At 37.3% G+C, this 14392-nt stretch overlaps 1 protein-coding gene across 1 annotated transcript in view; it reads right to left on the bottom strand.

Annotated features, from left to right (window-relative positions):
* Positions 1–1166: 1166 nt before the first annotated feature.
* Positions 1167–14392, bottom strand: part of C15 (homeobox protein C15) — a 54735-nt gene continuing 41509 nt past the window's right edge. The window contains exon 3 of the mRNA XM_034981240.2: positions 1167–2080. Coding sequence (XP_034837131.1) covers positions 1786–2080 — 295 coding nt within the window. The 3' untranslated portion in view covers positions 1167–1785. The remainder of the gene's footprint in view (positions 2081–14392) is intronic.

Below are 14392 nucleotides of genomic sequence, written 5' to 3' on the forward strand. Positions count from 1 at the left end.
CTCAGTTTATTTTAAATCTCATGGGAACTCTTTGATTTTCCGAGATAAAAAGTAGTCTATGTCTTTCCCGGAATGCAAGCTATTTTTATACAAAATTTTGTTAAAATTGGTTATACAGATGGGCCGTGATAAATTAGCAGACAGACAGACACACTTTCGTTTTTGTAGTTAGTATCAGTAGATAATATTATGGAAGTAGGTATGTATTTGCATTGGGGAATCGAACCCGGTGACTTTTTTACTAGACTTTCAGAAGGTTAAATAAAACAGATTTTCATACATATTTCGTTTATTTTAATAAAACGACATTTCTCAGCCAGTTCTTTGAAAACGTGTAACAATTATTTAGGTACAATAAGTACAGCATTCCGCTTTTCAGTTTTCTCTTCTACACAATATTAAGCTTAGGTTATAATAGCTATATTTTATTTACTAGATTTATATAATTTACTATTTACAAAATAGATACATAAATATCTATATTAACTTAGCTTAAAGGTAAAATTTATCGCAGACACGCGCAAGCGACGACTATGACGTAGTATATACTAACGATGGGCGATTCATTCGAAAAACAATTTAACAATCGAGAAACAATCGATTGTGTTCGATTGTTCAGTTTTTTATCGTGCGTGGGTCTTGGACGAATAAATCAAAAATCTAATGCAATCGCGCAACTCATTTAGATTTTCAATTTATTCGTTCCCAGACCGTGCGTTCCGCATTCGTTGACTATTGAACAATCGATTGCCGATTTTTATTCGATTGTTTTTTGTGAAGACAACTAAATCAAACTAAAACGAAACTGTGATTTAAATGACAAATCTTCTGAAGCGCCGACCAAGAGCGTCTTTTAAGCGTGGATATAGATTTTCAGTAGGAGTTTCAGAGACTACTCCCTACAAATAAAATTACGAACTTTACCAACCTCTTTATAGATTATATAGTTAATGAGCAATATACAAATTATTATCTAAATTTATTTTTAACTTAATTAACTTTATTTATTTAAGTACACATCTTGACTTATGACTAAATGCTATAATATAATACTGTTCGAATTATTTACAACAATTTAACCTAATTCTTACTTATAAGTTAAATGATTCAATACATTGTGTGATAAGATTATGCTAAAAAGCGATTTCTACAAACGCTGGCTATTTACAATTACTTACTTAATTTTTTTCTATTGCCTGCATAAAAGTCGTAATAAAAATAGCGCGTAATGTCTTAACGCGCGTCGTTTACGCATTTCTGCGAGGGTAAATTTACAAAACAAACTAGGTAGGTAATTTTAAGTAAGTTTAAGAAAAAAATCGACCAAGTTCGAGCCAGGCTCGCCAATGAGGGTTCCATACTACAGTCGCATTTTTTTGACATTTTGCACAATAATTCAAAACTATGATGCATAAAAATAAATAAAAATCTGTTTAGAATGCACAGATGAAGACCTTTCATAATATGATACCCCACTTGATATATGTAGTTATCTTACTTCGAAAATTGAAAATACTAATTAGTAGTTCATGACCACAATTTAATTTATTTTGTGTGATTTTTCCCCGAATGTCTGCTATAAGACCTACCTACCTGCCAAATTTCATGATTCTAGGTCAACGGGAAGTACCCTGTAGGTTTCTTGACAGACAGACAGACAGACAACAGAGTGATCCTATAGGGGTTCCGTATTTGCTTTTGAGGTACGGAACCCTAAAAAATATTTTTCGAGTCAACATAAAATCTATAAGTGAGACGACTGTCGAAACAGATTATTTCCTAATTTCAACATATTGGTGAAGCGACTGGCGGCGGATGTGGAGGGGGCGCTTGACCTGGCGCATTCATAAAGGAGCCTTGACTTCCCGCCCACGGCTGCAAGTTCTGTAACGCGTTCAACGCTGTGTTTGACGGAGGTGCCTGCGTGTTGGGCGGGCTTTGATAATGTAGCGCTGACAGCGATGCAGCGCCCGGAGGAGGTTCTGGTATGTAGCCTTTGCTCAGCGCTTCCGCTTGAAGGGATAACATCAAGCGGTTGGCTGCTTGGCGTTCTGCTTCTCTCTCTTCTGCTGTTTGTCTTCTGTAACAATGGAAATTAAGGTTAGTACTGGTTTTATACGTTTACTTTTAGGAGTTATCTGCGTTTGAAGCAATTAACCCTAGAAATATTGACGACCTTCCTAGCGCAGTGGTAAGCACTGTGGTATTGTTAGTGGGAGGTCCCGGGTTCGAATTCCGTTAGGGGTTCGAAATTTTACAATTTCTACATTTCTGATCTGGTCTGGTGGGAGACTTCGCCCGTAGCTAGTTACCACATGCGTTTTCTAGATTTAAAAGTCAAAATTACTCGTATACTAAGTGAATCTTCCTCTCAAAGGCTTTTAAGCTTTACAACCTCCTTCAATCTACCCACAGATTAGGGAAGTAAGTCATGTGTGAATCTACCCCATCACACAAGTGACGCACACAGCCTACCAATAACAGCGTGTGAATAATTCAGCTGAACCAATCAGCGTGAATATTTCACCGGCCATTAGTTTCGGCCACGAGAGAAACACATCGGGTAATGAGAATACACTACTAATTGCCAATAGTAATGAATAGTTTATATCATTCCTTTCCTAAAAAAAACCCACATACAATCGGATAATCATATTGCCCATAGTAATGAATAGTTTATATCATTCCGTTCCTAAAAAATCCCACATACAATACAATCGGATAATAACCATTCAAGTTATTTTATTTAAGTACATCTTTAATAAGGTCCCAAAGTGCTAGAGTGGTGACCTCGCACCGGAAAACGGAGCGATGGAAGACCCCGCAGTAGGTGGATAGATGACATCAAACGAGTCGCTGGAAGCTGCTGAATTCAGGTGGTGCACGACCGTGCCGTTCGAAAGTCCCTACAAGACACCTATGTCCAGCAGTGGACGTCCATCGGTTGAGAATGATGATGATTATGATAACTACTACTTTTACATACAGGGTGTCACCAGAACGCTAGCAAAAACTAAGCGTTATTGTTATATACCTAAACACAAATATCAATAACCATTTGCCTCATTTTGTAGTTTTAGTGATTTAGTATTTTCCAAACCAGCAATGTTTAGCGTGCAAAACTCGGGTCAATGCCCCACCTACGACGCGACACACTACGGGTCGACACACCGAGTGGCCTACTGCTTCTTAAGTCACTAAAGAAGCATAGGTAACGTAATACTTAGGTTTAAGAAGCATAACTCAATCTCTCACTGGCATGAAATAGGCAATAAAGTTTAGTAAGTAATTTTATGCCCACGAAATAATAATTATTTTTAGAATAGAATAGAATAGAATAGAATAGAATGTTTTTTTATTCATGTAAACTTTTTACAAGTGTTTATGAATAGTCAGGTAGTTTTAATTTACCAAAAATGTAACACATTATTAATTTGTGTGTAATAAATTATAATAAGTATAAGTTTTAGATATATATTTCGGACTTGAAACTATAAAATATTTATGGGTTGAATTAAATTTAGCTTGGTCTAATATATAACTGTAATAGCACCATTTAGTAAACTAAAAGGCTGTCATGACCGAAGTAATTAATCTTTAAGCTCACTAACAGCCTCACTTAGCGATGTTAATATTATATGAGATTTAGAAATCAAACTTGAATCGAATTGATTTGGATACCTATTTCAATTAAGATTTAACTGCATAATTGTTTGGACAATAAATTAATTATGTTTGCATGCTAAATCAAAGCCTATAATGTGGCTAGTTCCTTTGTACACAATCTCTAAACTAAACTAAAATATCACGTCTAAATCTATTGCTATCCCTTTCATAATGATGCTTGCGGAAAAGGAAAGCACTAGATTTAGACCTGTTAATTTAGTTTAGTTTAGAGATTGTGTACTAGAGAATCGGCCCCATTATATGCCAAAATAAATCTAAATCCTTTTTCAAGGGAGTCCGTCCCGTCGTCGTGAAACCCCGTATGGGTTCGAAACTAGTCGGGCTAACGTCGACTACACACGTGAGTAAAGCCGGGACAGATATTATTTATAATGGAAATCACTCACGGTAGTTTAAACGCTAATCTAAACTAATATTATAGTAGCCTCCGGAACTAGATCGAATTCTGAAAATTCTTTCACTAATAGATGGAATATATACAGGGTGTAACCAGATTGCTGGTAAAAACGAAGACGGGTGATAGTACTGATGAGTACCTACTGATATGATACCACAAATAATAAATGTGAAAAAATATTTTATCCTATATTTTGTAAAACTTCGCGATGAACGTGAAATGAATAATACTTAATATCTAGTAATGATAATTTAATAATTTTAATCCTATTCTTATTGTATCTTTAATATTTATCACCTTATTGTACCTAAAATTGTATTTGCAATACCCTGACAGGGTCGCATGTACTTATATTTAGCTTTAAGCACCCACCATCAATCAATGTAAATGTACATGAAAGCAAATAAATAGATCTGAATCTGAATCTGAACGTTACGTAAGTAGGCCACTCGGAGTCAATGCCGCGTAGGTGGGGCATTGACCCGACTCTTGCACGCTATACATTGCGGGGTATTGGATTGTGTTGAGGTAGTATAACAAAAACGCTAAGTTTTTGCAAAGGGTTACACCCTGTATACTCAAATGCTATAGACTATAAATTATATCAGTATATCCGCGACTTTGTCCACCTGACCCATAAACATCATCATCATCTTAACACATCCGCTCCAGCCCACTTTAATTTTCTTTACAGTTTCCTTTCAAAATTAAAAGGGTTTTTTTTTGGTTTTTTTTAAAGGGTTTTAGCCATTGTCCACCACGCTAACACATGCACACACCTTTGAGAACATTACGAAGAACTCCCAAGCATGCAGATTTCCTCATGACGTTTTCCTTCACCGTTAAAGCAAGGTGATATTTAATTGTCTAAATACACGCATTATTTCGTGGTGAAAGTTTCAAAAATGAATGAAAAATTAAAAACAAAAACGAAGATTCAAAGTGAACAGCTGATGTTACGTACAGTAATAGAACCGGTTTGATCCCGATTCCCGAGTCAAGCACTCTGTCGTCCTATAAAACGTAAAGTTCGCGCTTTTAGCTAAATGTACCGCCTGAATTATTTATAACCCGCCCCATCCCTTTGCGGGTTTGAGGATACAGATTATGCCAAACTTTGTATTGAGAAAACGGTATTTTGACGTCTTTCCTTACTTATTTAGGTCTAATATCGTCTTATATCGATTTTCTGATTCTATATGCGTCGCAGCAAGATCAGACTGAGAGCTCTCCCAAAATCATCAAAAATCTGGATGACTCCATTTCTTAAATCCCTGGGTCCTAAGGATTAATCTATGGATAACTGATTACCAATGGAAATCTCTTGTTCACAAAACGATTCGTCGTGTACCTACAGATGGTACTGAAATATCTACATGATTCAAAAAATAAAAAATCCCAAAACAGTTCAGTTGCGCAACTAATCGCTGGAGTAATTTAAACTCGTCCTAAATCATCGACCCCGCGGCACCTATCTACGCAACGATCGTTGACCTCCATTAGTCAGATGTTTCATTTGCAATACATTACGTACTTTTAAAAATACATATTGTGTTTTTTAAAGCGTTTTTGTGGTATCTTATCAGTGATCATCTAATTACACTCTGTGCCTCGATAGCTCGACGGTTAAAGGAGCGGACTGAAATCCGAAAAGTCGCCGGTTCAAGCCCCACCCATTGCACTATTGTCGTATCTACTCTTAGCACAAGCTTTACGCTTAGTTGGAGGGGAAAAGGGGAATATTAGTCATCATGATAAACTTGGCTAACATTCTTTAAAAAAAAAAGTTTACCCTGTATTTATATACAGGGTGTAATTTATTTATTTATTTATGAGGACAACTTTATACCTAGTTGTCCTCATAAATAAACGTCCACAGTTCACACAGCCTTGAACAATCTCGTCAAGACCGAAAACACCGCAAAACACCTCAAATTGCAAGATCCCAACACGGATCAGTTGCGCAACTAATCGCTGGAGTAATTTAAATTCATCCTACATCATCATCCAAATTAGTTTAGCTGGAAACGGCATCGGTTTGGAGAACAATTTAATTGCTTTTAATACTTTTAATGTTGCTTATTATTTACTAGCTTATGCTCGCGACTTCGTCCGCGTGGACTACACAAATTTCAACCCCTATTTTAACCCCTTAGGGGTTGAATTTTCAAAAATCCTTTCTTAGCGGATGCCTACGTCATAAAGAGCTATCTGCATGCCAAATTTCAGCCCGATCCGTCCAGTAGTTTGAGCTGTGCGTTGATAGATCAGTAAGTCAGTCAATCCTTTTATATATTTAGACTAGCTCATGACTACATGGAGACACAAATTTCGAACCCCTATTTTACGTGTTGTCTATTAATTTCATGGGTTGAATTTTCAAAAATCCTTTCTTAGCGGATGTCTACGTCATAATAGTTATCTGCATGCCAAACAGCCTGATCCGTCTAGTGGGTTAAGCTGTGCGTTGATAGATTAGTCAGTTAGTTTTTTGTATTCAAACTAGCTTATGCTCGCGACTTCGTTCACGTGGACTATACAAATTTCAAACCCCTATTTCTGACAGTGACAACAACAAACTCAGCACAGCTTTTCACTTTGTCAGTTCTAGTAACCTTTGTATATCTTTGATATTAAGTATGAATATCTTAACTCATCGTGGCCTTTGCTTAAAAGGGGTGAATACACTTTAGTCTAAGCACCACCTTGCTTAAAATATTAAACGCAAAGTTACAGTTTTGAACTTTACCTGTTTCCTTACTGAGTGTAAAATAATGTGTCTACCGTCTTTATAATATAACTTAGATAAGAATTAAGACTGGTATTTAAAAAAGGTTTTACTTTTTTAAAAAAGGTTTTATATTTTTATAAATATAAGCAAATCTATGCTAATAATCTATACTATCTATACTAATAAATAAAATTGAAGTGTAGGTCTGTAATGTCGAAATAACTACCACTAAGCTCATAATAATATTATGGTTATTTGAACTGTACCATAACCGAAACACACGTTTTTAAAATTTTTGTCTGTCTTTCTGTTTGAACGGGTTAATCTTCAGAATGGCTGAACTATTTTGACGGGACTTTCACAGACAAGTAGAGGATTGACCAAGGAGTAACATAGGCTACTTTTTAACAGACTTTCAAAAAAGGAGGAGTTGTGTCTACCTATCTAATATCTTCTATAGTCTATATCTATCCTAATTCCTAATAAATAAAATTTAAAGTGTCTGTCTCTAATGTCGAAATAACTACCACCTAGCTTAAAATACCGTTTTGAACTTTACCTGTTTCCTTACTGAGTGTAAAATGTGTACACCGTCTTTATAACTTAGATAAGTAAGTCTTCGGACTCAAAGTCAAAGTCAAAGTCAAATGATTTATTCAAAATAGGTAATTAATAACCCTATTTGATGGTCAGATGTTGGATTCCTAAGATATAGTGGTGATAATTATTACGCAAACTTAAAACTAAAGCTACGACTGGTATGTAAGTATTATTTATTTTATAAGTATAAGCAAATCCACGCTAATACCTAATCCATACTAATATTATAAATGCGAAAGTGTGTCTGTGTGTATGTCTGTCTGTCTGACAACAGATTTTTATTTATTTTTATGCATAGTTTTTGATTTATCATGCAAAATGTCGAAAAAAATACCCGAGTACGGAACTCTCGGTGCGCGAGTCTAACTCGCACTTGGCCTGTTTTTAGGGTTCCGTACCTCAAAATAAAAAACGGAACCCTTATAGGATCACTTTGTTGTCTCTCTGTCTGTCTGTCTGTCTGTCAAGAAACCTACAGGGTACTTTCCGTTGACCTAGAATCATGAAATTTGGCAGGTAGGTAGGTCTTATAGCTGACATTCGGGGAAAAATCTGAAAACCGTGAATTTGTGGTTACATCACACAAAAAAAATTAAATTGTGGTCATTTGGTATTTTCAACTTTCGAAGTGAGATAACTATATCAAGTGGGGGTATCATTTATGAAAGGTTTTATTTTATTTTATTCAGATACAAGTTAGCCCTTGACTGCAATCTCACCTGGTGGTAAGTGATGATGCAGTATAAGATGATAGCGGGCTAACCTGGAAGGGGTACGGCAGTTTTTATTAAACCCATAGGTAGATTTGGTTTCTACACGGCATCGTACCGGAACGCTAAATCGCTTGGCGGCACGGCTTTGCCGGTAGGGTGGTAATTAGCCACGGCCGAAGCCTCCCACCAGAAACTACCTCTTTACCTGTAAATTCTAAAACAGATTTTTATTTATTTTTATGCATCAATTGTTTTTGAATTATCGTGCAAAATGTCGAAAAATACGACTGTAGTACGGAACCCTCGTTGAGCGAGCCTGACTCGCACTTGGCCGGGTTTTTGTGATGGAACCACAAATTCACGGTTTTCGGATTTTTCCTTTACTTGTGCAATTATAAGAGCTACCAACCTACTAAATTTCATGATTCTAGGTGAACGGGAAGTACCTACCCAATAGGTTTGTTGACAGACCCGACAGACAGACAGACAACGAAGTGGGAACGAGGGTTAGGTATATGGTGTTTAACATGTAGGTATGCAGGTAATTATGTTTCCTTTTGAGGTAGGTACGGAACCCTTAAAATATTATGATTAATACTTACTAAGCATACCAAACTTTGGCTAACGACTTAATAGTCGTTAGTAGCCTTTTAAACATTGTTACCATTAAGTCTTAACGAGCATTAAAATTGAACACCTTAAGGCTTAATCTGTACTTCGACTCGAGACTCACCGACACAGCCTTAATAACTTCGATTACGATAAAAAGGTTTCAATTTAATTGAGTCCCTTTAGGTCACAACGTGCCATATCTTTGCAAGCCTAAAAGCTTTATTACCAAACCCAAACAATTTTAAACTTTATACCCATAATATAAAATTGAATTTACATTGCACGAAATTCTTAATAACAAATCAATGCGAAAACTTTAATAGGATTTTGAACTCTATTTTAATGTGTCTAAGGTTGTGGATAAATGTCTTGTAATCATGCAAATGAATTGCAAGGACCACTCAGTAAGAATAACTATCTTAATTAGCAAGATACATGGTATTTGTATGTATGGAGCTCTTGAAAATTACTAATGTAGGCGCTTAAGAGAGATAAACGTATCGACAGATATGGGCTTAAGTTATCGGTAGTCGCAAGATACTATCTACCTACGTGTCATCATCATCAACCGATAGATGTCCACTGCTGGACATAGGTCTTTTGTAGAGACATCCACACGCCACGGTCTCGTGCCGCCTATTCAGGCGGGTCCATAGGACAACTAGAGTAACCTGACATAGCTCAACGGGTTGCGAAACTGAAGTGGCAATGGGCAGGGCAAATAGTTCGGAAAGTGATAGACGCTGGGGTCCCAAGATGCTAGAATGACGACCTCGCACCGGAAGGCGTAGCGTTGGAAGACCTCCCACTAGGTGGACGGACGACATCAGACGAGTCGCAGGGAGCCGTTGGTTTCAGGCAGCGCAAGACCGTGGCGTGTGGAAGTCCCTACAAGAGACCTATGTCCAGCTGTGGACGTCTATAGGTAGATGATGATGATGATATCATAAGCTCACATACAAAACAAAAAGGAACGTATTTTCACGGACTCGGATCGGATGAGTGCGTTACCGCCGGTAGATGGAAGCTTAGGAGGCGAGACGGGGGTAATTAAAATGGGCGGCTCAAATAATGAATGATTGAACAAGGCGCTAAACCTATTATCGAAGGAACTTTATTACATTGGGCGGTTAATGTAAGAGAAGGCATGTGTCGAGTAGCTATGATATATCGATAATTATTATAATAAAAACCTCAAGAGTACGCATATACAAGGTTTTGCATGAAAACAAAATCGTAAAATGTTGGCGGGGGACAGGGGAGAATGCTTTGTTGTGATTGGTGGATGGTGGACTGAAAAGTCACGTAATCAAGACAATGTGTGGAATGAGGGTACCGAACGGGCGTGGGCCGACTTTTATGCTAAGCAACTGCCTAAGCTTGGAGATCAGGGCTATTAGACGTCTACAGGTGGTAGTCTGTGTTGCTAACTTACTTATCGAAAGATTGCAGATGAATTAATTAATAGGTCCATGACTCTCAGCAGATAAATTAATAATCAATAATTTCAATTCTTTGTTATTTTGTTACTTATGAAAATGAAAATATTATAAATATTTTCAGATACAAAAGTTCTCTCATGTTCTGTCAACTTTATGAGCTTACAAATTCAGGATAGGTACCTACAGCTATGTACATCGACCTTTAGAAGGAGATAGCAGATTTGTAGAACGTTGTCCCTGTCGTTGAGACCGACAAAACGTCATATAGGTGTGAGTGACAGAGACAACGCTCTACAAAGCCGAAATGTGATTCTACAGGCCGATGTAAATTATTTTCTTCCGCTTACTGTACCTACATCTAAAACTTTTCAGGCACTTCATCATAACATTCAAAGCTAAGGGTTAACGTAATTAAATTAACCGAACGTGGAAAGTTTATCGATATTTCACACCGAGCAGCTTCCCCATCCCTATAATTAGATAATGTGAGGCGCAATGAAACTTCGCTTAAATAAGCCAAGCACCCGGCAATTAGTAATTTCTGCCTGATTATTTTATAACCCGCGTAAAGATGTAGCGGGTTTACTGGAAGAGACAGGGGCTATGAATTTGTAGGTCTGCCCTTCCGGCTTCTGTTTTCCCCGCTGGCTATAATATTATTATTTTTTAAATTCATTATAGGCGCACGCTTGACCATGATCACACCTGATGGGAAGTGATGATATGGCCTAAGATGAGACGCGTTTGCCTAGAAGGTGCCTATTCACTCTTGTTTTAAAGATAATAAATAAATAAATAAATAAGCCTACCTCTAAATTTTTTTTTTTGATATATTTTGTATATATATACTTTTTTTTTTATTATCCTTTTTTTTTTTCTTTTTACTTTTTTTCAAATTATTAATACCTTTTTTTTTTCTGTTTTATATTGCTTATAAGGTATATCTTGCTCTAATAATTCAAAGGTCAACCCAAACGCGGGCAAAGGCCTCCCCCTTTTTCTTCCAGGTATCCCTGTTAGCGACCAGACGCGTCCAGAGCGCACCAAGGCCATCAAATTCCTCCAGATCTGCGCGCCAGCGCGTGCGGGGCCTGCCACGGCGACGCGTTATGTAGCGTGGACACCAGACTGTGCTCTCCTGCGTCCACCTATTGTCGGACTGTCGCATAACATGACCTGCCCATTTCCACTTCAGTTTTCTTGCTTGTCTTATCACATCGGTCAACTTGGTTTGGTTCCTTAGACATTCCTTCCTTAATTTATCCGCCAACTTCACTCCGAGAATACTCCTTTCCATTTTCCTTTGCGCTATCTTAACTTTCTTTACCTCATCATTATTCAGTGCCCAGGTCTGTGCTCCATATATCAGAATTGGCAGTATACACGTATTAAATACCTTCGATTTAATGGAAAGTGATATTTTTTTGTTTTTAAAAATGTATTTCAGACTCCAGTATGTTTTCCACGCACTCGATATTCTTTTGTTTAGTTCGTCGACTTGGGTAGAGCTCTTGAACGATATAGTTTTTCCTAAATATGTAAAACTATCTACTGTTTCTAAGATATTATTTTCCAGACTTATAGAGGTCGGTTTTAAAGATACCCGGATTATAATTGGCAGGAAACACTGATCTAGGAAGAGTATTCCAGACCCTAGCCAATGCGTATAAGGAACGATGACGCAAAGCGTTTCGTACGCGAAGATGGAATGTTGACGACATAGGGGTGGAAACTAGCCCGGTGCCTTGCGGTACGGTGGTAGAAAGGTGAAGGAGGGACAAGATCGAACAGCTCCTGAGCACACTCTCCGAAATATATCCTGTAAAACACTGATAGGCCGACAACCTTCAAAAGAAGAGTGAGTAGTGAGTAGAGTTAATTTTTCGGGCTAAAAAGTAGCCTATAATATGTCCGTCTCTGGAATGCAAGCAATCTCTGTATAAAATTTCCTCAAAATCGGTTAAGCAGATGTACGTTTAAAAATCCGGTGAGAACTTTTTGATTTTTCAGGATAAAAAGTAGTATTTGTCCGCGGCATGAAAACTATCTCTGTACCTTTATCAAAATCGGTTAAGAGTATGTGCTGTGAAAGACTAGGAGGCAGACACGTACTTTCGCATTATTAGTATTAATATGGAAGTACTTACTAGCTGATTACTTACTACTTCGTCCGCGTGGATTTACATTATTCAAAATCCCGCGGGAACTCTTTGATTTTCCGGGATAAAAAGTAGCCTATGTGTTAATCCAGGGTATAATCTATCTCCGTTCCAAATTTCAACCAAATCCGTTCAGCCGTATTTGCGTGATTGAGTTACAAACATCCAAAAATTAAAATGAAAATGAAAAAATGAAAAATGAAAATCTTTTTTTATTCGTATAAACTTTTACAAGTGCTTACGAAGAGTCGGATGCATCTACCTCTGATTCGGAATGCCTTTCCTGTCGAGAAGAACCAGCAAGAAACTCGGCGGTTGCTCTTTTCAAATATTTGATATAGGTACAAGATTATGCCATGTATAAAATAGTATTTGCAGTCTTGTGCGTTGCTGGAACGAGCTGCAGGTCAAATCCACGCTCTTTCAAACAAACATTCACACTTTCACATTTATAATAGGTATTAGTAGGATTAGGATTAGGATGTAAAGATATATTAGAAGCTTTTATAATACTGTTGGCTTTTCCAGTAAAAGCTACACCAGGGTAGCTTTATGTCTGCTCGTGGTTCGCGGCAGTTAATTCGACCAAATTTATGTGAGGTAATTAAGATCTGTTTTATTAATCACTTTGCTCTTTCTCAACAGTTTTTACCTAAATTACGTTATTTTTGTAATTGCCGCTGAAAACGTTTTTAGGTGAATAATATTTTAATTTTAATTTTAATACTCTGAAGCATTTTTTTTTAAAGAATATTAGCCATATTAAATGACTAATATTCCCCTTTCCTCTCCAATTAAGCGTCAGGCTTGTGCTAGGAGTAGGTACGACAATAGTGCAACGGGCGGGGTTTGAACCGTCGACCTTTCGGTTTTCAGTCCACTCCTATACCGGTTGAGCTATTGAGGCTCTGATTTTTTGAAAAGTTTCGTACAATAGTATCGTACTTTGAGCATATATATCTATTTAATTTATTTAAGAAAGAGCCCCGTTCATGGAAGCGACAACCCGTTGGTGGGTATAGAGCCGTGGTATAGCCTGTGCATAAGAAGGGCCACCTTAAGCAGTGGCGTGCAGGTCATAGAGGCATAAATGCACTGCTTACCCCAGTAATAGCTCAATGCAAATTTTACTTATGACCTGCCAGTAAACAGGTTTCTACCTGTACACGCCACTGACCCTAAGTAACAATAATTTACGATTTAAAAGTAAGTTTCTTTTAGATTAGATGGAAATCTGTGAATTTTCTTTGAAGATTTTTTCTTAACAATAGTTTTTTAAAATCCAGTTATATGTAGTTAAGGAGGGCTCAAATACGTAGGTATGAGTAAAGGATCAGCCTGGCTGTTAAACGTGGAAATGCAGCTAGCTGTACTCTGTACCTATTTCGTTGGTGGTCGGGTGAGTGCGGTGCGACATCGCATCGCAAAAACGATGCCGCGTCTCGATGCGATGCGTTGACGCAACGCAAAAGTGTCATCGCTTACAACATCGTACGAGAACACTCTGACCATCAGTTTCTAGTGAGCCATGAACCGCACTACACGTATTCTACTTCTATTTGCGTTAAGACGCATCAAAATAAAGCACAGAATGGCACACACAAAGATGTGGATACCGACTGAACGGGAATACGTCGTCGCATCGCAGGTTTGTTTGGTGCGGCACCGCATCGGAAAGGAGATCGCCCGTAAACGGGCCCTCTTTTGTGGCGTCGTGTCAAAACTTAATTTTTTTTTTTAAATGTGATATTTTTTTACGATTATGTTTTATAACGACTTTTTTCACTCTATTATTGAAAATATCCACAATTACAGTTAGAATCGTAAACATGCATTTATTTTGAAGAAGTATTAATTAAATATAACCTCAATATCAGCAATATAAAAAATAAGATTTCTTTATAACCAGGGTGAATAAATAGAAATCGTTTGCAGAATATAAAGAGTTAATTATTTGTCTACAAAATAAAATTAGAACCATGGTGACATAACAATTATATTAGGGGGGGCCCAAAGCTCCTAAGAAAATGGGCAATCTCTTTTGCACAGTG

Source organism: Maniola hyperantus, chromosome 24, assembly GCF_902806685.2.
Source record: "Maniola hyperantus chromosome 24, iAphHyp1.2, whole genome shotgun sequence".
NCBI classification, from domain to species: Eukaryota; Metazoa; Arthropoda; class Insecta; order Lepidoptera; family Nymphalidae; genus Maniola; species Maniola hyperantus.